Below are 23959 nucleotides of genomic sequence, written 5' to 3'. Positions count from 1 at the left end.
CCCTCTTCCCTTCATCCACATGAGCCACACTTCCCATAGACACCCTACTAAGTGCATCGGCAACAACATTGGCCTTACCAGGATGATAATGCACACTCATGTCATAGTCCTTGAGGAGTTCAAGCCACCTCATTTGCCTTAGATTGAGGTGCTTTTAGGTGAAAACATATTGGAGACTTTTCTGATCGATGAACACATCCACATGCACCCCATAGAGGTAATGCCGCCAAATCCTTAGAGCAAATACAACAACCGCTAACTCAAGATCATGGTTAGGGTAGTTACACTCATGTACTTTCAATTATCTAGAATCATAGGCTATAACTTTGCCGTTTTGCATCAAGGCACAACTCGAAAAAATCTTTCAAGCATCACAATAAGCTACAAACCCTTCTAACCCTTTCGATGAAGTCAAGCTAGGAGCGGAGGTAAGTCGATCTTTCAAATTTTGGAAACTCTTTTCACACTCATCCATCCATATGAATTTTTCCTTCTTTTGAATCAACTTTTTCATAGGAGATGAAATAGTAGAGAACCCTTCAACGAACCTTCTATAATAATCGGCTAGACCCAAAAATCTCCTAATATCCAAAGGAGACAATGGTCTAGGCCAATTCTTGACCGCCTCTATTTTCTTAGGATCAACCTTGATCCCATCATCGAACACTATGTGACCAAGAAATGTCACCTCTTTCAACCAAAATTTGCACTTACTAAATTTGGCAAACAATTGCCTATCCCTCAAGGTTTGAAGCACAACCCTCAAATGATTTTTATGTTCCTCCTCACCCTGAGAGTAGATCAAGATGTCATCAATGAAAACCACCACAAATGTATCAAGGTAGGGTTTGAACACCCTACCCATTAGATCCATGAACACCGCCGGCGCATTTGTCAACTCGAAAGATATCACTACAAACTCAAAGTGACCATACCTTGTTAGAAATGCCGTCTTGGGAATGTCACACTCTCTTACCCTTAGTTGATGATAGTCGGACCAAAGATCAATCTTGGAGAAATGACTTTTCCTTTGCAATTGATCAAATAAATCATCTATCCTAGTGATTGGGTACTTGTTCTTAATATTCACCTTGTTCAATTGTCGGTTGTCTATGCCCATCTGAAGCGACCCATCCTTTTTCTCACAAACAACACGAGAGCACCCCATGGTGGAATACTTGGTCTTATGAACCCTTTCTCCAATAAGTCTTTCAATTATTCCTTCAACTTCTATAATTCCGTTGGGCCATCTGGTAGGTAGGAATAGAGATAGGTTGGGTATCGGAAAGAAGATCGATACCAAAATCAACTTTCCTTTTGGGAGGGATACCATACAGGTCATTAGAAAATACATCGGGAAACTCATTAACTACGGGAACCGACTCAATGGAAGGACTTTCAGAGTCAACATCCCTAACCCTTACAATATGGTAGATGCAATCCTTAGCAATCAACTTTTGGGCCTTCAGACAAGAAATGAACCTACCCTTCACTACCGAATCATGACCCTCCCGTTCAAGAATAGACTCATTTAGAAATTGAAACTTGACTCAATGAGTCCTACAATCTATGGAGGCATAAGAAGCATGCAACCAATCCATTCCAAGGATAACATCAAAGTCTACCATGTCAAGCTCTATGACATCACAAGGAATAATTTTATGCAAGATAGACATGGGACAACTCTTATAGACCTTTCTAGCAACAACCGACTCACCAACGAGGGTAGACACCAAATAAGGCTCTACTAATATTTCGGATAACACATCAAACCTATTAGCTATGAATGGAGTAACAAACGATAAATTTGCACCCGTATTTAATAATGCATAAACATCAAAAGGAAAGACCTTTAATATACCGGTAACAACATTGGGTGCTTCCTCAACCTTTTGTCTCTCATGCAAAGCATAAAAGCAGTTGGTGCATTGGCCACCTCCTTGAGCTTGTTGACCATGAGTAATTTGTCCTTGAGGCCTACCACTACCACCTCTACAATCTCTAGAATGGTGGCCCGGCTTACCACGCTTGAAGCATGCATTGGATCCAGCTAAGCACTCCCCTTTATGAGTCCTCCCAAACTTCTTGAAAGCGGGGAAAGCTTAAGCACCAACATTCTCTCTTGGAACCACCGGGTTAGTACTATTGTCCTTGTTGAACCTTGGAGGAGAAATATTGGTGGAACCTTGCCCCATGAATCATTTCCCACCTTGGTCCTTTCCCCTACCACTATAAACGGACCTTTGAGGATTAAAACCCTCCACCATCAACTCTAGCCTTTTTGAACCCTCTTGACCTCTCCCTCAACTTTTCATCCTCAATTTGTTCTACATATGTCATGCATCAGGAGATGTCCATTTCTTTGACCAATATGGTCGTCTTGCACTCTTTGGATACCAAGTTATAAATGCAGAAATTGAACTTACTCATCATTGCCCTTGGATCAGAGACCATGAAGGGAGCATACTTAGACAATTTGGTGCATTTGAGGGATAGTCCCTCACACTCATACTCCCTTGGAGAAGATTGATGAACTCTCTGATCATTGCCTCCCTTAGCTCCAAGGGAAAGAAACAGTCTAGGAAAGAACCTTTGAACTCTTTCTATTCGATAGGCTCCACATCTTCACCTCTCTTGACTACCCATTGCTCATACCAAACCCTTGTCACTCCTTTGAGTTGATAAGCTACTATCTCGGCCTTCTCATGTGGAGGCACACCCATGATAGCCATTATACAGTAAACCTCGTCAATGAACTCCATAGGGTCCTCGTCTACTTTAGAACCATCAAACTCGGGCGGATTCATTCTCTTGAAGTCCCTTTCCTACAAGTCTGAGTCTCTGAATCACCACGAGGTGTGGTGCTCACCACGGCCCGTGATGGCTTTCTGTGGTCGTCACTGGTGCCATTTTTTGCACTTCTTCTGAGACTTCATCCTTTGTTCCATGTTTTAGGACTTTCCAAATTTTCGAGGTCTTACAACTGAAAATTTTATGTCCCACCACAGGGAAACAAGACTTAAATTGACGCCATATGCAATTTTCCTAATTTTTCTTGTGTTCAAAATTTGGGCAAGTAATATTTTTTGTTTCAAATATGTTTAAAGCTTTTTATTTAACAAATAAGGTGTAAGGCATGTGGGCCCATGTTCTTTATCAGGCATTTGGGGTCATGCGTCTTTGCCCCTTTGATTTCTTTCAAAAATTGGTTGCCCTTTTGGCATTTTTGCAACACAATGTTGCCCTTTTGGCTCCAGACTCTATATAATCATATGTTAGAATCACTTAGAAATTAGGAGAGTATGATTACCTTGATGTGGAAGGAAGTATAATCTCTTTGCTTTTTCAAGTTCTTGATTTCACTAGAGATAGAAGGAGGATTTTATTTTAGAATCTTTTAAAATTCTTGAATTTATGTTGTCATATCATGGAGAATACTTACCTAGACTTGGTAAGGTAGATAGAGATTTTAGGGGCTGCTGGGATCGACCAAAGAGAGAAAAGTGAGAAAAGAAACCCCAAAATAATGTTTTAAGACATTAGCTACATCTACATGCTCACCTACGTGGCCTATGTATCCCTCTACATGACCTGCGTAGACATGGGAACTCTCTTAGCCATGTTCTCGTATGGGCCACGCAGGATAAGTGGTGGCTACATGATCCATGCAGGCCTGTTGGTTGCGTAGCTGCTCTGCTACCTTTTAAAAAATAATCATAACATTTTACTCAGAAGTTGATTGACGAAAGGTTGAATTCATTGGAAACTAGATACAAAGAATTTTAATTTGATAGGTTATGGGTCGCGTAACTCTTCTATTCTATGAGATATGCTTGGTCAAAGTTGACCCTTGTATGAACTTATACGATAACTTCATCAGTAGAGAAGCTTTCAACTTAACTTTATGATAGAGTTCCCTTATGACCTTAATTCACAAACAATACATTTTCACACCTAAAATTTGACCTTTACACCTAGACACAATCAAATTCACCAAGTTTGGTCTAATTCCATATATGGGATGATTCAAGACTATAATCAGAGTCTGAAAGTTTGAGGTGTTATAGGGATAAAGGGGTATCGTATAAGTGAGGTAACAAACACCTATATGGGTAACATGTGGCATGTGCGGAATGGATCTCCAATTGATTTATGTGATTATTTGGCATTGTCTAAGGAGTTCTATGAGATTGAGCATATGATTTGATTGTGTCTAGTTGAACCTGAATAGATTGGTCGATAAATGATACAAAACTCTGAATATCTCACACATTAAGGAATATTGAGGTTGTTTAATTGTAAATCAATGTGCATGCTTTCATGCATATTCATACCACTCATACTGATGCATGATACTTATCGGCCAAGTGAGCCATGCAACTTGATTTATTGAAATTCACAATTTATTTTGGAGTTTTCAAAATCATGAATGTTGAGGAGGTATGATTTCGGGGAAGTGGATGCCGAGGAAATATTTTTCCGACAAGCCGAATGAAAAAAGTTTTTGGGCAGGCATATGGACCTTGCAAGGCCTTATGGGTCACAACTCCCTGATAAAGTAGTGTGGGTATACTGATTGCATTACATAGAAATCGCATTGTATTAACTCTCTTCATATTCATTATTATTTGATGAATCATACTATTTTGCCTACTTTTGTGTCCATGATTCCTCATTCTTATTTCGTGCAACTAAGTTATTCGACTTTGTTTCTGGTAATGATTAATTTTATGTTTGCAAAGTGAATATCTAACGTTTTTATTTTCAACGACTAAAGCTCATCACTACTTCAAGGAGAGTTGGTCTATGACAATTATTGGATACACATGGTATACATATTCATACTATACTTGATGCTCCCTTTTTGGGTGCAGGTTCATATTCATGCACTAGTGGAGCTCGTAGTGTTGCTTGAGATTGTGCCTGTCTTTAAGAGATAATGTGGTTAGATGTCCTATATTTTATTTTGAATAGTGTATTAAGTATGTCAAACTTGTATAGTCTTAAAAACTCTTGCACTAGGACTTCCAGGTTTTGGGGTTGGTTTGTATTCCACATTTTTATGACTAATAAAAAATAATGGATTTCTTATGTCTTTCCTCTTAAATGATAAAATTGAAATAAAATTGGTTATGATCGCCTATCGAACTTAGGTGTAGATGCCTTCATGATTTGTAGTTTTTGGGTCGTGACACACAAGCTTAGGTTGTTGTCCTTATAGTTCCATTTTTGGTGAGCCTCACTAATATCAACATTGGAGCTATACATATTCCACTTTTGGTAAGCCTCACTAATATCATCATTGGAGCTATACATGTTCATTCTATTGCATATCCGGGTCGCATCCCAACCATTTAGTATTCTTTGGTACATTATAAAGGTCCAATGTCATATTATGGTTGGTATAGACATGTTGTCACAATTTAAGCTACACCCTAGACATAACACGGCGAATAGGATCCTAAAAGATCCTAAACAATCCTTTTAGCTTAAGCATGACTTAAGATAATGAGACAATCAAAATAAACTAAAAGCGGAAGATAAGTCTCAATAACAATCTCATCATAGAAATCTCAATAGGAGAGAAATATGAGTACACAGACTGATAAAACGAGAAAGCATACTAGTTTGACATAGCCTCTACTATTATATGTGTGGCATAGGAAAAGCCCTAGCTCACGAAATAAATTGAAACTAATGAAGTCTGAAAATGAAAAGAAATAAGAAACTCATAAAGTGGTTATGCCCTCGAGCCATAAGGACTCACCAAGCAATGCACGCCGATAAGAATCATGTACTAACCATGGGCATGAGTAGGATCACCTTGGCCTATATTATAAAATAATATAGGCAAAAGAAGTATGCGGTCAGTACAATGAAATGTACTAAGTATGGAGAAAGTGCAATGCATGACATAAAACATGATAATGCAATGACCAAGCTAAAACATGATATAATCCATTAAAACATCATTAGAAAGATAAAAGCATGGTCAATGTAATATTTGTAAAAAGATCATATGCTTAGCATAACATAAGTGAGAGATATTGTTAACCAACATAAACCATGTGAGTTGTAAAATGAAGTCTGATGTCATCCCTCCCACATCGAAAAGAGAGTCTCACTTGCCAAGGTAAGGACCATTAACATGAGTTATTTGTGAATCCACTAGATAGGACCAATTAAGGAAAATCCTATGAGGGCACGTAGTTCTGGGACCTGGGTAATCGTCACTAGCCCAACTCGATGCTAGGTAATACTCCCAACGAAAATAGTCATAATCATAGCGTAATTTTTGAAAATAGTAGTAATCTTGTAAGACCAAAATTCATCATAACATACTTAAAAATCTTATGAATAGCTCATTTAACAAATCATAATTTCATAACATATTCATAAAGACACTTATCTAAGCATCTAAATCATGATAAGCTTTTTCATAAAAAATCATGGAAATCCTTCATTAAAAGAATACTTCACCTTTTGAAGCAACCTTGTTATCATAAAATCATTGATATTTTATCTAAAAGCATCCTCAAAATCACAGTTCTTCAATTCATGATGCATGCATAATTCTTAAACATAGTTTATAATCATGAAATAGGCAAATGCATGGGTTCATAAGAAATTCATCAAACACATGTAATTAAGACTAAATTATGCATAATAAGATCATTGAGAATGAATAAAAGCATAATTGATTGAACTCAATGCAAAATTATCAAAAACCTAGAGTTCAGGAAGAAGTCATAAAGAGGAATTGAAAATACTTTGAGACTTCATAGATGAAAAGGAATCTATGGATGAAATTCTCACATACCTCAATGGAATCCTAGCTTGAAATTGAAAGAGGAGACTTGAATCCTTGAACCCTAGCTTGGTTGAAGAAGATGGCCTTGAGAGAGAATTTTCTTAAAAGCTTTTGGGGTTTTGAGTGAATGAAAGGGAGTGGGGGGATTTTGAAGGGTAGGGGTAGTTATACATCTTAGGAATAGGTTCAAAACAACATATCTTAGATATTAAAAAATGGAAAATGTCAGAAATAGCCCTGAAAAACTAACTGACGACTGGACTATGGGGGCTTCTACGGACCGTAGAAGCTTATACGGCCCGTAGAGGCCATCCGCAGAAAGCACCTCAGGTTTTCTGAGTTCTGAAACTAAGGTCTACGGGACCTTTCTACGGCCCATAGACATTGATATGACCCGTACCAAGCGTTTGTAGACCCAAGTACCTGAAAGTCCAATTTCTGAAGTCCCCTTTCTATGACCAACTTCTACGTACCGTAGAACACTCTACAGACCGTATGAGCCTCTCGTCCAGTACAACTCCAAAATCTAAGTCTCTGAATCTCCATCTACGGCATTTCTACGGACCATAGGATCTTATGCAGTTCGTAGATGGTCTCATATAAAGAATCAGTGACCAAAATTTTTCCAAGTCTCAAACCTTATATCAACGATTCCTATGGCCCGTACAACCTTCAACAGTTCGTGGGCTCGTGGAACCAGTGCACCAGAAATATTTCTGAATTGTTTCTTTCTATTTCAACTTTCCAATTTTCGAGGTGTTACACATGTACATGAGGCCATTATGATATTCATCATGACGTAATGATATTTATATTAACTATGAGGCATTAGTTGTCGATCACACGCTCATTCGAAATTGGGTCGTGATAAATCCAGATTGATCGATTTGGCTATCTACTTTGTTAGCATGAAGGTCTTTCCTAACATGGCAGCGAAACTTAATATGTGCAAGTTAAGACGACAATAAGGCCACAAATCAGAATTGCGGCACGTTCTTCCACTCGTCCTTTTAATATTTTTCAATTACAGGGTGTTCATACCCACAATCACTAGTATCTGAGATTGTCACGGGAAGTACATCCGGAACTTTCACAACATAGCAGCCATGGGGGCACTGCCCTCGCCCCCATCTCTTTCTTGCAATTCCAAACCAGCACCACTTCCAACCCTATTCCACCAAGCAACCGACTATATGAAGGCCAATTCAACCAGCATTGTCCTATGCCAAACTTTAAACACTTTCAGCGAGTATACAATACCTTAGTACTTTGATCGCAACACTTCGACTGAAAATATATTGAGGCAACACTTCAACATCAACATGAAGTCCATATATCAACTAGCATATACTTAGTCTTATCCATACTGGTCGATAGAATGCTCCCAATGGAATGGTGAACTTCAAACTTCCTTTATTTTCAGAAGTTGATGGTAACTAGAGCATTTTTGGTGATTCACTGCCCTATGTGGGGAGATGTCACGTAATTATTGACACGAACTGCAGATCTTCCTCTACCTTGCTGGGACAAGCTTTGAATGGTTTGCTTTGACAGCCTATTCAGTTCAAAACTGGACCGATAATGCATGCCTATGAGAAATCCCCAATGTCTCAATATTCTAGTATAATAGTTGACAAAATACATAACGCAAGAAGATACTAAATGCTTAGGATCTCCTGAGCCTAAAGCAACTGGCGACAAAAAAATTCATCTTACTAAGTTATATGAGGAGGAAGAGAGGGAAAGAACCCCTAATAAGAAATCAATTACATCAACTTATCTTAATAACCTATTGATTTCGAGGGAAATACCAACCACTATGAGGAAAGTTTAGTTGCTAAAAGTTGAACTCAAAAAGAATGTATTGATTACAAAGAAATATTCTGTTGCAAAAAATGCTTTCAGAATTGTGAATAATACGAATCACTCAAAACTTTTGTGAACAACGCAGTACAGCCATCAAAAAGTTAAATACACACTCAAAGAGAAGGATTGCTTCACTAGAATGAAAAGTGCAGCACTTATGCAGAAAACCTGCATGGAAGATCTATTTTCAAGTGTTGTCAAGGCTAATAATGTACATACAAAACCGATATTGGAGCACCAAGTGGATTCTGCTTTGGTTGGGGAAAGGAGGGCTTGTTCATTCATCAAAGGGGTTAAGACATGAAATCGAGAGACTATAGATCGATAAGTTCAATGTACAGAAATAATGCCAAAATACACACTATTCCTACCAAACATCTAAAACTGAAGATTATAAACAATGCCTGATACTATTCATCAAAATCGGAGTCTTCTTCATATTCTTGAAACTCTCCACCTTCCTGCACATAGTTTCCATCACACGGCAAGAAACATTGCTCAATTTCTGTGATAGCACCAATTGAGGAATTAATGAAGCTAGAAAGGGGAAGCTTACCTTTTTCTTGTTAAAGTCCGACATGGCTCTATCAAACTCTCTCCGCTTCTCTGTTGCTATATCATAGTAATGCACTTTTTCCTAACAACCAGTAAAGTCCAATATAAGTGGTTTCTTCTCAGATCTTCATAATTCTATTTCCAGAGGTAACAGGTGCTTTAACAGATACAGATGTTGAATGAGAATATATATAATATGGTCCAAAGATGCAAGTGTCCCCTCATCAGGCAAGAATTTGAAGACTTATTCAAGACCAGTTCTTCAGTACAGATATACTTGATCACCTGTTTTTTATCCTTTCTTCTTTTTTGTTTTTGTAATGAAACAACAAACAACAACATACCCAGTGAAATCCCACTAAGTGGGGTCTGGAAAAAAGAAAAAAGCCGAATCTCTAGGAAGGTGATCATCTGCTTAAGCCAAGAAGTAATACAGGGCCTCATCAATCCAGTCCTTGCTTAAAACAACAGCATTTCAATTCTTCAGCAGCTGATCCAAAATAAGCTGCCAATTATACTAAATTTACTTGCTTAATTCAGAAACTCAAAAACCTTGTCCAATAGATTTGGACCAGGCAGTGCTTAATGTGAATCTGAATGCTTAGAAGACCACTTCTGGCAAAAACAATAGGACTAGTCCCCACGATTTAGGGAAATAAAATGGTGGCAAGGATTACAATACATTCTCTTTGATAGTGCAAATCAACAAGCTAGAACTAGACGGGTACTTTCCCTACGGCATGAAACCTAAGTGAGCTTCTCCTTAGTAATTTTATGCCTTTCCAAACATACCACAAATGTAAATCAGGAGGACCTTTCTACTACTGATTAAACAATTTAAAGATTCTATGACTTGATAAAAGACAGAGATGAATGCAGAAAAGCTTGGAAGCTGGTAGTGGAGAGTCACTACACTTTCAGGCAAAAATAAATTCTTTTTGTTGAAAAGGATTTCGTCTGGAAGAGGTAAAAAAAAAAAAAATTAAAGGACCACATACGTAAAATGTCCTTCAATAATAAAAACAAACAAAAGTTGCTTCAAATATTGATTTCCCCCCTAAATTCTTTTAGATATTTAAGTCTAGAGATCCAAAATAAGAAAACATGTATTGGGAAAAATAATTGATGGTATGTCACCACAGCCTACTTCTGTTTCCTTTTCTCTTTTCCTAACAGATTAATAGCCTGTTTGGATGGACTTATTTTAAGTAACTTATAAGTTGAAAACTGCTTATAAGTTTTTTTTAAAAAAAATAGTTTTTTTTAAAAAAAAATAGATGCAGCCCAACTTATTTTTTTTGACTTATAAACTGTTTTCAGCTTATAAGCTGCTTAAAATAAGTCCATCCAAACAAACTTAATTATTTATTGGGGCTTATTTTAAGCACAAAATAACTTTAAGTTGGCCAGCTAAACACTCAAAAAAGTTAAAAACAGCTTATAAGTATCTTATAAGCCAATCCAAACAGGCTCTAAGAGTAGAACTGTGGTATTTTTCCAATGTAGTACACTCATAAATGAGGAAATAACTTCCATTTGAACAATTCATTGTAGGGTTACTAAGAACTTAAACTTCCTGTACTGCCACATGGCATCATGGACCCAGTGTTATCAAAAACTAAAAGCGCAAGGCTCTAAGGTCCATTGGGGTTTTAAGCACAAAGAACAAATAAAGCGTGAGCTTTAATTAAAAAGGCACCAATAGAGAATAAATATAAATATATATGTTTAGTCCAACAACAACATATCCAATGAAATCGCAAAAGTGGGGTCTAGAGAGGGTAGTGTGCGTGCAAACCATACCCCTACTTCGTGGAGGTAAGGAGACTGTTTCTGGAGGACCCTCAGCTGGAGTATAATATATCAAAATAATTATAAAAAAAAGGGGAAACGGCAGCGAAAAACAAACCAATAATAAGGATATATGTTTAGACCACGACTAATAATTATAAACATGAATAAAAAAAAATTAAAAATAACAATAAAGTGAAATATTAATTATGTAGTGTCGCATCTTCAGAAAAGGCTCATTGACAAGGAAAAGCATGAATTCGAGCCTTGATGACGACACTGAAATGCATATTAAGCGAGGCGAAGCGCTCAACATGCTTTGAGCCGAGCTACAGGGCTTAAGCGTGCCTTTGACAACACTTGGACCAACCACTGAAAAGCTACATTTATCCACCAGCTTATACATCGAGAAAAGGACCAGAATTGTCCCTCATCTTTGGCTCTAGGATCAAAAAAATCCTCATCCTTCTACATGGAGTATTAATCGTCCTCTTTCTTTGCCAAGTTCTTTAATGGAAACCTTCACGCGCTTGCCACACTGAATCTCTTTTTAGTACAAATGACTAGTAGCTTTGTCTATCTAATTGTTGATTATGAAGTAAGCCGCACAACTCCCTAATTGGAGCAGAAACTTTAAAAAAAAATATCAAATCATACGCAGTTGATTCCAAAAAATATCTTGATTACCTTCTTAGTGATTGTAGTATGTATTGTTTTGTATCTGTAAGGGACTTCATTGACAGAGTGGTGTCATTAAAGAAGAAGAGTAGAGAGGATAGATTGTTGGGAACAATACCTTAGGTGTTGCAAGGGCGATGACAAACCCGGAAGTTTGGGCTCGAGTTTAGTGGAAAAGTTTGGAATCCTGCAGAGGTGGGTCGTGGTTTTCGTCTCCCTTGAGCAAGTTTTCCACGCTAAATACTTTTGTTGATTATTATTATTCCATCATTTACATTCTTGCATAGTTGCTCAAAGAACTTGGTTCTTTGAATGCTTTGGTCATAGCCAAACTAACAACAGTGCTACTTAACTAAATATATCTCTTTTGATTGAGTGGTAACTTAGGCTGTTCGGTAGCTAAGTTATGTATTCGCTTTGGGATAGGATTTGGTTTATGTGAGATAAAATTGAATTTTCAAGGGGATAAAGAAAGGGCATTTAAGGATACTATTTGCTGTAATTACTAGAAGAATTCCATTAAAGCATTGTAGAAAGTTTCAGTAGCTTTATTCAAGAATTGCAAAAACTTGAAAATCCTATTTTACTGTAATTACTTTAAGGGCTCTATCAAAGAATTGCAGAACCTATTTAGTAGCTTTTTAGGGAAATTACAACATTAGAGAAACCTTTTACTAGCTCCATTATTCAACAACAATCTTGCAAAAACTTTTTAGCAGTTCCATTCAACTTCCATCTTATTGTTACAACAAAGCAAGCATGAACTTAGTAACCGAATGAACTCTGGCAAGACAATTTGATCCTCTTTTTACCCCTTTATGTTTCTCAGTCTGAACTTCCTCTTGTGCCATCATCTTTTCTTCTTTCTCTTTCAGCTTCTCAACGATCTCCATATGCTCTTTTCTCCTATGTTCTTAAAAATAAACACCTTTTGGTTTGGGGATTTTTCCAAAGTAGGCTTCAGATGGATTTGATGCGAAAACAGAGCAGCAAGACATTTTTTTTTCACTTTCACTGATAAAAAATGTTGCGCATTATCTGTACGAGTACAACCTTCAAGTTAAATCAGGAGACAGACGTTTGGGGTGGACTGGAAGTGCACCAATTTGGCAAAGGAGGACTATTAGTGTTCCACAGTAAATAAGAAGGATAATTTCGAGTCTAAAGCCAAATAAAAGGGACAATTTTGGTCCATTAATCTGAATGCATCCAACATAACTAATGGTCCCTCTTGCTTAACATAGATTGTCACTTGAAATCTCTGATCAGAAGAAAATTTCAGTTCCTATAGGTTAAGAACTTGAACAAATTGGAATCTCAAACTCTATCTGTGAGATGGCTTGGGTGTTACAAGAATGGTGAAGGAGACAATAACCAAATGGAGATGGCAGAGATTTAGCAAGGAGAACACAGAAATTTGGAAGACCATAACATTGTGTGCTTTTGACAATTTGTAATGAGAATAGTAGGAAATTATTCCAAATGTATTAAAATCCTTTTTATTCCCTTCTTATTTTAGGTAAAGAATGAGTACCTTCATCCCTAGATTGTAAACTTGATTGATAAATGTTATTTAGCCACTCACTCACTTCGTAAATCTTTGGACATCATCTTGAGGTGTTATTAGTGAAGTGAACTTGACTTATCATATAAAGAAGAAAACTTGACCTAATGGGATTTCTGGTCAGAAAAACATAATCTAAGGCTGCTTCGGACTTGATGCTGAAACAATTTAATTGCTCTGATCTTCTCCCATGCCAACATATTACTCACAAGATAAGAGCAACCCACAAAATGAGCAACTAATCTCCAAGTTCAGGTAAACAAAGAGATGCACTTTCTTCTATTAACACTAATAACTAGTCTAGACTTGGAACAAAGAACCTCAATTATATAAAAGTGAAGAGAAATTATTACCTCAATGCCAGGTCAAGTTCATGTTGGTGAAAACAAGTATACAACCAGCAAATGCTTTATTCATTTCTTATGTACAAAATTAAAATGACAAGTCAATTGTTTGGTCAGATAAGTTAAGAGACAAAGTTTGCATTAACTTCACCGCATGTACAGAATATTGGAAGACAAAACACCAAATAGAGGACAATTTTAATGAACGGGACTAAACTAGTATTGGCCTATGTTACATGGACTCATTTAAGGGTACCTTCCTGATATTAGTTGTGTCCAAGTATACAGTATGGTATGTGCTGTTTTTTACTAATATTTAGCTCATTTTGAAGAATTAGACGTAGTACCTGTACCGATATAACATCCCTTTGACATATGTGCGTCAACACAACACAAGACATAATCATGCAATTAATAAGAGATGGACAATAATTAATAGACTATCCTCAGAATGCTTGCTTAATGTAAATTTTATCAGGAAGATTCACCTTGAAATGAATGCACTGATAGAAAAATGAGAGCAAACTAGAGGAGCAAAGCATGAAAAAGCTAGCTCAGAAGCACAACCTCATATGTCATTGTTTTCCACTTCTCTCCACAAGCTTTCCCAATCTGCAGCATAATAGAATTGCAAAACATCACTGAAAAAATACGAGAAAAATGCGATAAATAATCCAAACTAGTTAAAACCAAGGAAATATACTAGACTGAATCCTTGTTTTAAAAAAAAAAAATTATAGTAGACCAAATGTAGATTCAAGAGACACATACATCTCGCATTGACCTGACGTCTGGATTTTGCTCCTGGAATTCCTTACGGAAGTCCTCCCTGGAAATAGATGGAAATAGTTAGTTAGCAGAATACATCAAAGTGGGCCTTATTTTGAGCATCAACGAATCTATTTATATGCAACAAAAGTCTAGTTGGGGACACTCACAAACACTAGATACGAAACAAAAGAATCTTGTTAATATCTCAATGAGGACACAATTTAGTAAATAAAAAGAGGCGCTCTCTCTATCAGCTTAAATTTTTAGATGAGATGATTACACACTTTAATATAGTATCAGAGCAGGCAAAGGTCCTGGGTTCGAGTCTCAACATCCCCAAATATCAAAAATAATCTCCACATGTCTGGACCATGAAAAAAAGGGAACCAGACCTGCACGTGAAGGGGCATGTTGAAGACATAATTAAGGAAATTAAAAGCATGCCCTTTCAGAGCTTAAACTTTTAGATGAGATGGTCACACATTTCAATAAATATTTTAGAAGGGTGCAGGGTCGTAGTAAAGGCATGAAATAACTTACATAGGAGCATGTTGGATAACACAATGATGGCTTAACACATGGCGACGCAAAAAAAAGAAGGGCATGTAGCATCATTAGAAGAGTTATAAAGCAAACGGTCAGGAAGACGTGCCTACTCCAAAGGCATGTGTGAAATCCATCCGGACACAAAGGTAATTTGAAACCAGGAGGTAAGAATATATGCTAGATAGAGGAAAAAGATCTTGAGCACGGAGAAGGGATCACCCGAAAACATGGGTCCGGGGTAGAGCAAAAGGACTCATTCCCAGTGATGTGGCCAAGAAGGACAAAACGGACAGATGCACAAATAATATCGTACAAACAGTCTGAGCGCGATAGGGGAATATTAGTTGGCACCACTAACAGTCTTACCACGTGTTTGGCTCCTATTAGAAGTACTTTAGGGCTCGAGTGGGGCTTTTATATTGGTGGATGTTTCGTTCTTTTAACCTATAAATAGTTAATTACCTATGTTTGTAAGGACATTCTGATTTTGAAGCGATACAAGAGCAATATTTTTTTTTGAGAATGGTAAACAGTTAATCTATAAATCCACAGGTATACTACAAGTTTCTCTGCTTATATTCAAAACATCTCCTAACATTTCCTATTACTTTCTTTCCACACTGTGCACGAAATGCATACAAGTACAATCTTCCATCTTCCTTCCTTTTTGGCTGCATTGTCATCTTTGTTCCAAAACAGTCCTTTCATGTTCCCTGACCTCACCCATTTGATCCTCCTCAAATAGATGAATATCTACCACAACTGCTGTGTCCACATACAATGTAAAAAAAGATGGTTGATCACTTGATTGTCTCAGCCTGTTCGCCGCATAAAAACCATTTAGAACATAGATGAACGCCTCTCTTATTCAAATTCTCATGTGTCAATATTCCTTCTTTAACTAGAAGTCAGGTAAAGCAATTCACTTTATAAGAAATCTCCCCATTCCCTTTTGTTCCACATTATAAAATGTCACCTCTAGTCCCCTAGCTTCCAATTGGACATGGTTAACCCAATTGTTCCCCAGAGTTCCTTTAGTATCTCTGTAATAACCCCTGTTAGTTTTGGTTCCTGGAAACACACTACATCAGCTTTATATAGAATGTTTCTGCTTAGCCTCCTCTTTCTGCCACAATTCAGCCCCCCCTAACATTCCAAGGCACTATTTTCAATTTCATTGATCTTGTATTGCCAGGTATTCCCCCTACTTCTTGAGCCGTAACTCCAGAAACTGGCATCAAGCTCTAACCCTTTCAATTCATTCACCCCTTTCTTTTTTGCAATGGCTTGCCTCCCCTTGTTCATCTGATTGTTGCTATCTATCTTCATAAATAATTCTTTGGCCTACTCATCACACCCTTTAAAATCTACACCCACTTGTGTGCTTAGTTTGATGATGTGTTGTTGAATCCACTCTGAAGTGTTTGTGTCTTGTATGGCCTCCTCAACTGGTAATTGAATTTTCAAAGGAATTACATCTTCAATGCTATTTGCTGCTTCATCTTATTCCTTCAGTTGCAAGGCCTCAGATTCCTCTTTGTCCACTTGCCCAGCTTCTTCCATAGGTAAATTTTCCTTTAATTGTACGTTTTCAGTAGATTTATTCCCTTGCACCGTTGTATCAGTCACGCAAATGTTGAACTAGTCTTCACGTGTCTCTGCATGTCTTTCCTCACCCTCGTACATCACTGTGTTCTTCGCGACTTGAGTTATCGCGGATGACTGAATGTGCGATGTTCTCCTTTCTCTAATAGTGTTTGCTTGGATTTCAACAGACGAGGATGACTCTTCTAATGGTTCGGCATTACATCTGTTACATTCAGTATTAGACGCACCTGAGTGTGGAGAGGTGAACTCAACCAATTTGGTATGGGACTAGCGCAGTGATTTTATTAAGTATCCGAAGGATGGAGAGCTACCAAGGGATTTGAAAGCCTCTAGAACGCTCAAAACCAAGGTGGCCAAATATTACCCGGGGGATAAGAATTGTACAGAAGGACGTACTTGGAGCCATTGGCAAGGTGTCTATGACCAGGGGAAACCAATTGTGTAATGAAGGAAGTACACGAAGGGGTATGTGGCAATCACTCAGGGGCAGATTCTTTAATCCTCAAGATAATAAGGGTAGGGTACTATTGGATCAGATGGAACAGAATTCGAAGGCGTTCGTCAAACAATGCGACAAGTGTCAACACTTCACTCAAGTAGTTCACCAACCAGGAGAACCCTTACAGCCAGTGGCAGCCCCATGGCCTTTCATGAAATGGAGGATGGACATTATTGAACTGCTACTACCAGTTCCCGAAAAGGTAATTCTTGCTTATCATGACTGACTACTTCTCTAAATGGATAGAAGCAGGCGCCTTCAGACAGATTCGAGAGCGTGAAGTAATTGATTGCATCTGGGATAACATAATATGTCACTTCAATACCAAGGAAATCACCTGTGACAACGAACCACTGTTCATTAGGGCAAAGGTGACTAACATCCTACACAAGTTGCAAATTAAGAGGATCATGTCGTCGCTCTATCACCCTAATGCGAATGGACAAGCCAAGTCTACCAACAAGATAGTGATGGCAAGCCTCAAAACGAGATTGAAGGATGCAAAAGGAAACTGGACCGAAGAACTGTCTGGTGTTCTGTGGGCATATCAAACGACCGTAAAGACTAGCACCAGCGAGACCCCTTTCTCGCTAGTTTACGGTGCTAAAGCGTTGATACTTATGGAAGTCAGTGAACCGAGTCTCTAATTTGAATGGTCTAATGAAGCGGATAACAATGAAGCTATGTTGGGTTGTCTAAATTTGTTAGATCAGCATCGAGAGGTCGCTTAGTACGAATGGTGGCTCAAAAGAAAAGGATCGAAAGGTATTACAACAAGCAAACGAAACTCCGTCATTTCAAAATTGGAGATCTAGACCTCTGAAGAGTAACTCTCAACACAAGATCCAGGTGCAAGGACGATGAATCCAAACTGTGAAGGTTTGTATAAGGTGGTTGCCATAGTCGAAAAGGGGGCTTACCAACTGACTGACATGGATGGCAAACGTTCACAAAGCAGCTGGAACATCAGTCACCTAAGCAGGTACTATTGTTGAACACGATTCAGAAAAGACAAGGATCCTAAAAATGATACACGCTACACTCTTTTTCCCTTCATCCAGTTTGTCTCGATCATTTTTTCTAGCAAGATTTTTAATGTGGTAAGCAACAAGTGTATTAAGGATTCGACAAAATCTTCGAAGGTAACACCTCAAACACCATATGTACCAGCAGCACATGTCGAGGAGTGATGGAAGCACCAAGGATGGTCGAGAGATAAAAGGGCCACTTTGGCCAAAGGACTAGGAGTACGTAACAAGTCCCAAAGAATTTAGATGTAACTTGCAATATTTAAATGTTTTGCATATCTACAATGTAAAGGCCCTAGGTTGACCTCTTAGAATGGCAACACAGGCACAAGTTGTAAGCAATATAAAGGAAAGAAGAGTTATAAAACGTTGTCAAAAGTGAGTTTGGAGATGTCCTGACTTATAAGCACCAATTCCATGAAAATTGCCCTAACTTGAATAGACGCATTAGGGAAAAGAAAAACTCCTCAAAATCGGAGAAAAGTACGAATGTCCCAAAAATATAGGGACGAATAGCTATTAAAGGAGTATCACAATAAAAGAAAATCAGTTGATAGCTAACCTTCGGCGATTACTAAAATCGGACGAATAAGACTCCGAACTTTAGATGATACTACTTCGACGCAGACTTCCAGCACCTAAGAATCAAAAGAGGATGAAAAGCCTACACAAAAGGGTCCCAGGTTTACTAAAGCAAACTAGACGAAATCCTGGAAGCGCTAGTAGATCAAAAAACACATGTCAACAAAAGGGAGTACATAAACAATGAAACAATAAAGAGTGCTATAGCCTCAAAAGTAAAATCTTCCATTCACAAAATAGGCAAAAATAAAACCCAAAAAACAAGTTACAGAAAGAAGCAAAAAATAGAGAAGAGTAGGCGTTAAGAAGCTCTGTACACCGAAGTCGTAGGGGAAGGTTGACCCTAGACGGGCCATTATCTTTGAAGTCTTTGTCACTCCCTCTATCACTTTCATCTAAGTATTCTTCCTCAGAATAAGAAGCAAGTTGCGACGGAGTTAATTCTGAGACCTTCCGCTCATCAACTACCAATCGAATCAGTTGCATTTCCCTCTCAATGATAGATGGATTGGCTCTAACTCTCTCCAGAAGTCGAAGCCAAGATCCCAAACCTCATAGGCTTTTTGATCCTAGAAACACTCTCACATGAGCACCCTTGGCCCTACTCTCTTTAAGAACCTTGATCAACTTTTCCTGACAAAGAACCCACTTTCGCCACGGCCAACCAAAGGGAGACCATCTTTGCCTTAAGGGTAGCTAGTTCAGTCTTTGCACACTTTGCCTTACCGATCTGTTCCTCCAAAATACCTTTCGGAGTAGAAATTTCCTTAGTGGCATCTTTCTCCTTCTAAACAAAGGCTTCAAGTTCCTCTGAGCATTTGTCTACTTTGGCCCGAAGCTCTACTAGCTTGGATGATGGTAGTTCATTGTTCTGAATCAAAATGCCTCATTCTTGGGAAAATTGAACCACTGTGTTCCAATGACCGTTCTCCAAAGAAACAACCCTCTTCTTCAGCTGGTCCAACTCATAAGCCATAGACCTTTGTCCAGCACAAGTCATGGGATGATCTCTAAGATGAAGATTTGAACCTAAGAGAACAAGAGTTTAAAAAACAAGGGGAGGGGGGAAGAGAGAACATATTCAAGCAAGAAGATAGTTGGCCTCGTCAAGGAGGTCTGGAGTAGAAGTTCCCCTCATCTCTTCCCTAACCTCTCTAGAGACAAGGGACTCGGGATGAGGGCATATCTCTTTCTACCCAGGGACAAATGGAGAACCTTAAATATGGGCATAATCAGAAAGGCTGTAGATAACACTTCTACTGAAGAAGGTACTAGGACAGCCTTTGGGATAGAAAGCTTGGACTTGTCTTAGCTTTTTTCTTCTCTTTCTTTTTCTCTTTTTTCTTTTCCTTCTTCTTTTCTTTTCCTTCATAAGAGCTCCTTTTTTGAAAAGAAAGCCTCCTATGGAGATCCTCGCGGTGTAATCCTGACCTAACCACCACTCGCTCTTAGTTTTGGGTACTCCCCTAAGGCTGCAACCAAATCGGGGTCAGTGGCAAGCTTTCTTGGCTTTGAGAAAGGAAGGGTCTATCCAAAGCCTTCTGATAAGGAGTGATCAATTTTCTTCTGCTTCTTGAGGGGCTTGTGGACGATTGTAGAACTTTTCCCTAGCAGCAGTGGTTGATGGTTTCAGCCTTTTTTTCCCACATACAAGTCATGCTGATAGAACACCGAGTGATCAATTTCACTACAAGTAATGCCAAACTCCAGAATCAGTGTGTTGAACTTCCCAAATAGGCTCAAGGAGATTGTTTCAGACCATAGAGTGATCGCCGCAATCAACATACAAGCTACTAGACTTTCCTTGAGCAACAAAACTAGGCAGTTTGCTCCATATAGACTTCTTCCTCAAGATTATCATGATAAAAGCATTCTTAATTCCAGCTGATAAAGAGGACAATGGCGAATAGCAGCAATGGATAGAAAAAGGTGAACAAATGCTTTATTAGTCACAAGAGAGAAAGTGTCACTTTAATCAAGACCAAATATCTTAATATACCCCCTGGCAACAAGACGGGCCATAAGCCGATCAACTTGTTGTCCGGAACAACTTTGACTACATAAACTAAATGACAACCAATAGTAGATTTACCTGAATGAAGAGGAACAAGTTCCCAAGGACCACTCACATGTAATAAAGACAACTGGTCAATCATAACTGTCGCATCTTGAATGAGAAATGCTTCACCTGCAGACTTACAAATGAAAACAGTGGGCGAAAATAATACAAAGGCATAACAGGGTGATGGTAAAAGATGATAACTTCAAAAGGTTTAGTGGGGATCAGTATTATGGATGGACCGTATACCTTATCGAAGTGCAGTCGGTTGACTCAGAGGAGACAAGTTCAAAGTAGGTGTAGGATCCAGCGCAAATGTGAATCATCTGGGCCTAATGTTGGATGTGAACGACAATGATAAGCCAGGAGTGGTGGCATTGTGGCCAGAGATGTAGAAGTAACCACAGATTCCTCAAAAGTTGGTATAGGTAAGACCTTAGAGATCTCAAGATGATCAAAAGATGTAAAGTAAGGTCTAGACTCCAAAAATGTGGCATCAACTAACATAAGGTAACCGTCGAAGATCAAGTGAATAGTAATGATACCTCTTTTGAACTTGAGAATAACCAAGAAAGACACATTGAGAGTAGAAGGAGCTAATTTATCTTTCCCGAGGAATAAGTTAGGAACAAAGCATGTGCTCCCAAAGAATCGAGGGGGAAAGAGTACATAGGTGGTTGAGGAAATAATACTGAATAAGGAATTTGGTTTTGAATAGAAGATGAGGTTATCCGATTATTTAAATAACAAGACATGAGAACTGGATCGCCCCAAAAATGCAAGGGAACATTGGATTGAATGGGAAGAGTGTGAGCATGTAACACCTCAAAAGTGCCTAACTCAGATAAAGTTGGAAAGTGCAGAAAGTTGCTTAAGTCTACAATTTTGGGTTTTTACAGACCATAAAAGGAACCACAGCCCATGGTGGGAACCGTAGACCAGAGTTCAGAATTGGAACATTTTGACCAAGAGTTCACGAACCCTTCTACGGACCGTGGAAGCTTTCACGGACCGTACATCAATCCGTAGAACAACACCTCAGTAGCCCAGAAATTCTTGCCTTTAACGGGCACTTGTACCACCCGTATAGGCTCCAGTAAAAGTCAACCTTTAGAACTCAAGCAATTCAGTCTTTACAGATAAGCGTACGAGTCGTATGGTCAGTAAAGTTGAACTTCAGAAATCCAGAAATTTCACTTTGACTGCTACGGACCCTTTCATGGTCCCTATACCTTTGTACGGTCCGTATAAGTCGTTCGTAAATGCCATCCAGCAGTTTTTACTCAAGAGGCTTTTAGTCTTTTCCCATTCTTTTTAACCCTTATACTATGTTTTTTTGAGTTATTTTAAGTGCGATTTAGGGGTTTCTATCAGCCTAACCTCTCAGTCTCTTAAATTCCACCCCAAAATAGATTTCTCCTCTCTCAAGTTTCCTCCCATGGCAAGAACTAGGGCTCAAGTCTTCAAGTTTCTATTGGAGGAATTGATCCAAGCTTTCTACTCAAGGTATGTGGGAACTTCATCAATGGGTCCCTCTTTACCCATTGAGTCCCAAAGAACCCCTAATTTCTTCAAGTTGATGGTGCATTTTCTTGTTCCTAAATGGTTTAATAATAATGGCAGGAAAAAACTCACTTTGTCAGGTTATGCAATCCATTCAAGTTAAGGGATCTTCATTCACGGCAAACCCTGACTCTTGGACATACAATTTGTATTTTCTCTGAAGTAGGCAGTGAAAATGTAACCTGCATTTTATTTCTAGCATGTGAAGTTTTTGGTGTCGTTTGTTGTAAAACTTTTTATTTTTCCCATTGTATCATTTATTCGTAGAAACTCCATATTATCAATAAAGAATATTATGTTTATCCAACTATGCTGGGAGATTTGCAGTTCATGGTTCCTGCATCTTTTCATTTATTTTAATTTTTATTTAGATTATCTTTAGAAAAAATTGAGGAGTGACCAATATTGAGAAAAGTGTCTATTTTCATTCTTTTATTTATATTTATATAAGGACTAATTTATATAAAATGATCACATAAACAAAGTTAATAATATCGTGGACTAGTATTAATATGATTTTATACATCAAAGAAAAGAAAGAACCCTAAATAGAAAAATAAAATATGATTGTAAGGAAAAAACAAAGATATCTCAGTAAAAGGTACATACAAGAAATAGAAGAAGGCAGTTGGGGGCTTCTTAGGCTTCTTTGCATCTGTTTTTGCAGTCTTCTTCTTGGAAGTGGCCCTGAGTTTCTTCCCTGATGTGGGTTTACTCTGCTTCACTCCAGCTGCCTTTACTTTCTCGGCTGATTTTACCCTCAGCACCATTTGACTGCAATTTGTCAAGAAAAGAAATGGGGAGTGAGAACGACAAAAGAAAGAGCAAAAATAACCTAAAATTCGTTATAAAGAACGTATTTTCTCCATTATTTTCTTACCTTTTGGTTGCTGTCATGGAGCTTTTGCTAGAGGGTGAAATTGAAGTTGAAGCAGAAGCAGAGTTTCGAGACTTTGATGAAGCTTTCTTTGCCATTTTCTTTTTTTACCCAGGGGCAAACCTCTCACTCTTCCCAGGAACTTGCAAAGCCTTTTTGTATTACTAGCTTCTCAATAGGTACATTCTACGTTTATATCAAAAAAAAAAGTTAATATATATATATATATATATATAAAAGGGCCGTAGCTCCCGCTATGCACAGCATTCAAAGAAGGGCCCGACCACAAGGATCTATTGTACGCAGTTTATCTTGTATTTCTGTCAAAGGTTATTTTCAAGACTTTAACTGTTAAAATGTTGATACAAAGAATATTTGAAAAATAATTTGTGAAAGTTCCTCACAAAGGTTCCTTACAGAAAAATTTGATGCACAATCAAATTTAATCATAAAGAAATATAAGCTTTCAAAATCATGTATTATTCTAAAAAGAATTGGGGCGAGAGCATAGCAATGTATATCCATATCAATTTACAACTACAAAATATATCATTACTGTAACAAACAACGCAAAATGGTCAAAATGCCTTTAAATTATGTGAAATAAATAAAAATGTCTTACGTTTCTAATTTAGTCCAAAAATGTTCTTGTCTTCAATAATTTGATGCAAAAAAATCTTTATTGTTATTTAATGGGTCCAAAATGTCATATTTCAAATAAATAATTTTTTTATTTTATTTTTAAACACATTCTTTTTCTAATTATATTTTTTTACTATCAAATGTTTATCCTACTTCAATTCAATTTTTTATTTTA

General features: G+C 37.9%; 1 protein-coding gene and 1 long non-coding RNA gene across 4 annotated transcripts; both read right to left on the bottom strand.

The window, feature by feature from the left end:
• Positions 1–5541: 5541 nt before the first annotated feature.
• On the bottom strand, positions 5542–23318 carry LOC129873312 (high mobility group B protein 14). Of its 3 annotated transcripts, XM_055948383.1 has the most exons (6): positions 23146–23316; positions 22875–23039; positions 14381–14438; positions 14177–14221; positions 9234–9314; positions 8825–9138 (listed from the first exon to the last, which is right to left on the bottom strand). In XM_055948383.1, exons 1-6 carry the CDS (start codon positions 23238–23240, stop codon positions 9088–9090), a joined length of 495 nt encoding a protein of 164 aa, XP_055804358.1. In that variant the 5' UTR covers positions 23241–23316; the 3' UTR covers positions 8825–9087. The 3 variants fall into 3 exon arrangements, with proteins under 3 accessions (XP_055804359.1, XP_055804358.1, XP_055804360.1); XM_055948384.1 differs by lacking the exons at positions 8825–9138; positions 9234–9314 and adding an exon at positions 5542–5829 and having other exon boundaries at positions 23146–23318; XM_055948385.1 differs by lacking the exons at positions 8825–9138; positions 9234–9314 and adding an exon at positions 9322–9737 and having other exon boundaries at positions 23146–23317.
• LOC129873313 (uncharacterized) lies at positions 12421–14173 on the bottom strand. Its single transcript, XR_008762705.1, has 2 exons — positions 14098–14173; positions 12421–13975 (listed from the first exon to the last, which is right to left on the bottom strand). It is a non-coding gene; the product is annotated as an uncharacterized LOC129873313 (long non-coding RNA).
• Positions 23319–23959: the final 641 nt, after the last annotated feature.

The sequence above is a fragment of the Solanum dulcamara genome, chromosome 11 (assembly GCF_947179165.1).
Source record: "Solanum dulcamara chromosome 11, daSolDulc1.2, whole genome shotgun sequence".
Taxonomy (NCBI): Eukaryota; Viridiplantae; Streptophyta; class Magnoliopsida; order Solanales; family Solanaceae; genus Solanum; species Solanum dulcamara.
Note: the sequence above shows the minus strand (reverse complement) of the source record. Positions and strands in the feature narration are given on the sequence as shown.

Excerpts from the sequence above, each read along its gene's own strand:
- LOC129873312 (XM_055948383.1), bottom strand. The coding sequence starts at position 23,240 with ATGGCAAAGAAAGCTTCATCAAAGTCTCGAAACTCTGCTTCTGCTTCA. Across the intron at positions 14,439-22,874 it reads ACTGCCTTCTTCTATTTCTT|GGAGGACTTCCGTAAGGAAT; the intron begins GTATGTACCTTT and ends ATCTATTTCCAG. Across the intron at positions 9,139-9,233 it reads CGGACTTTAACAAGAAAAAG|GAAGGTGGAGAGTTTCAAGA; the intron begins GTAAGCTTCCCC and ends AACTATGTGCAG.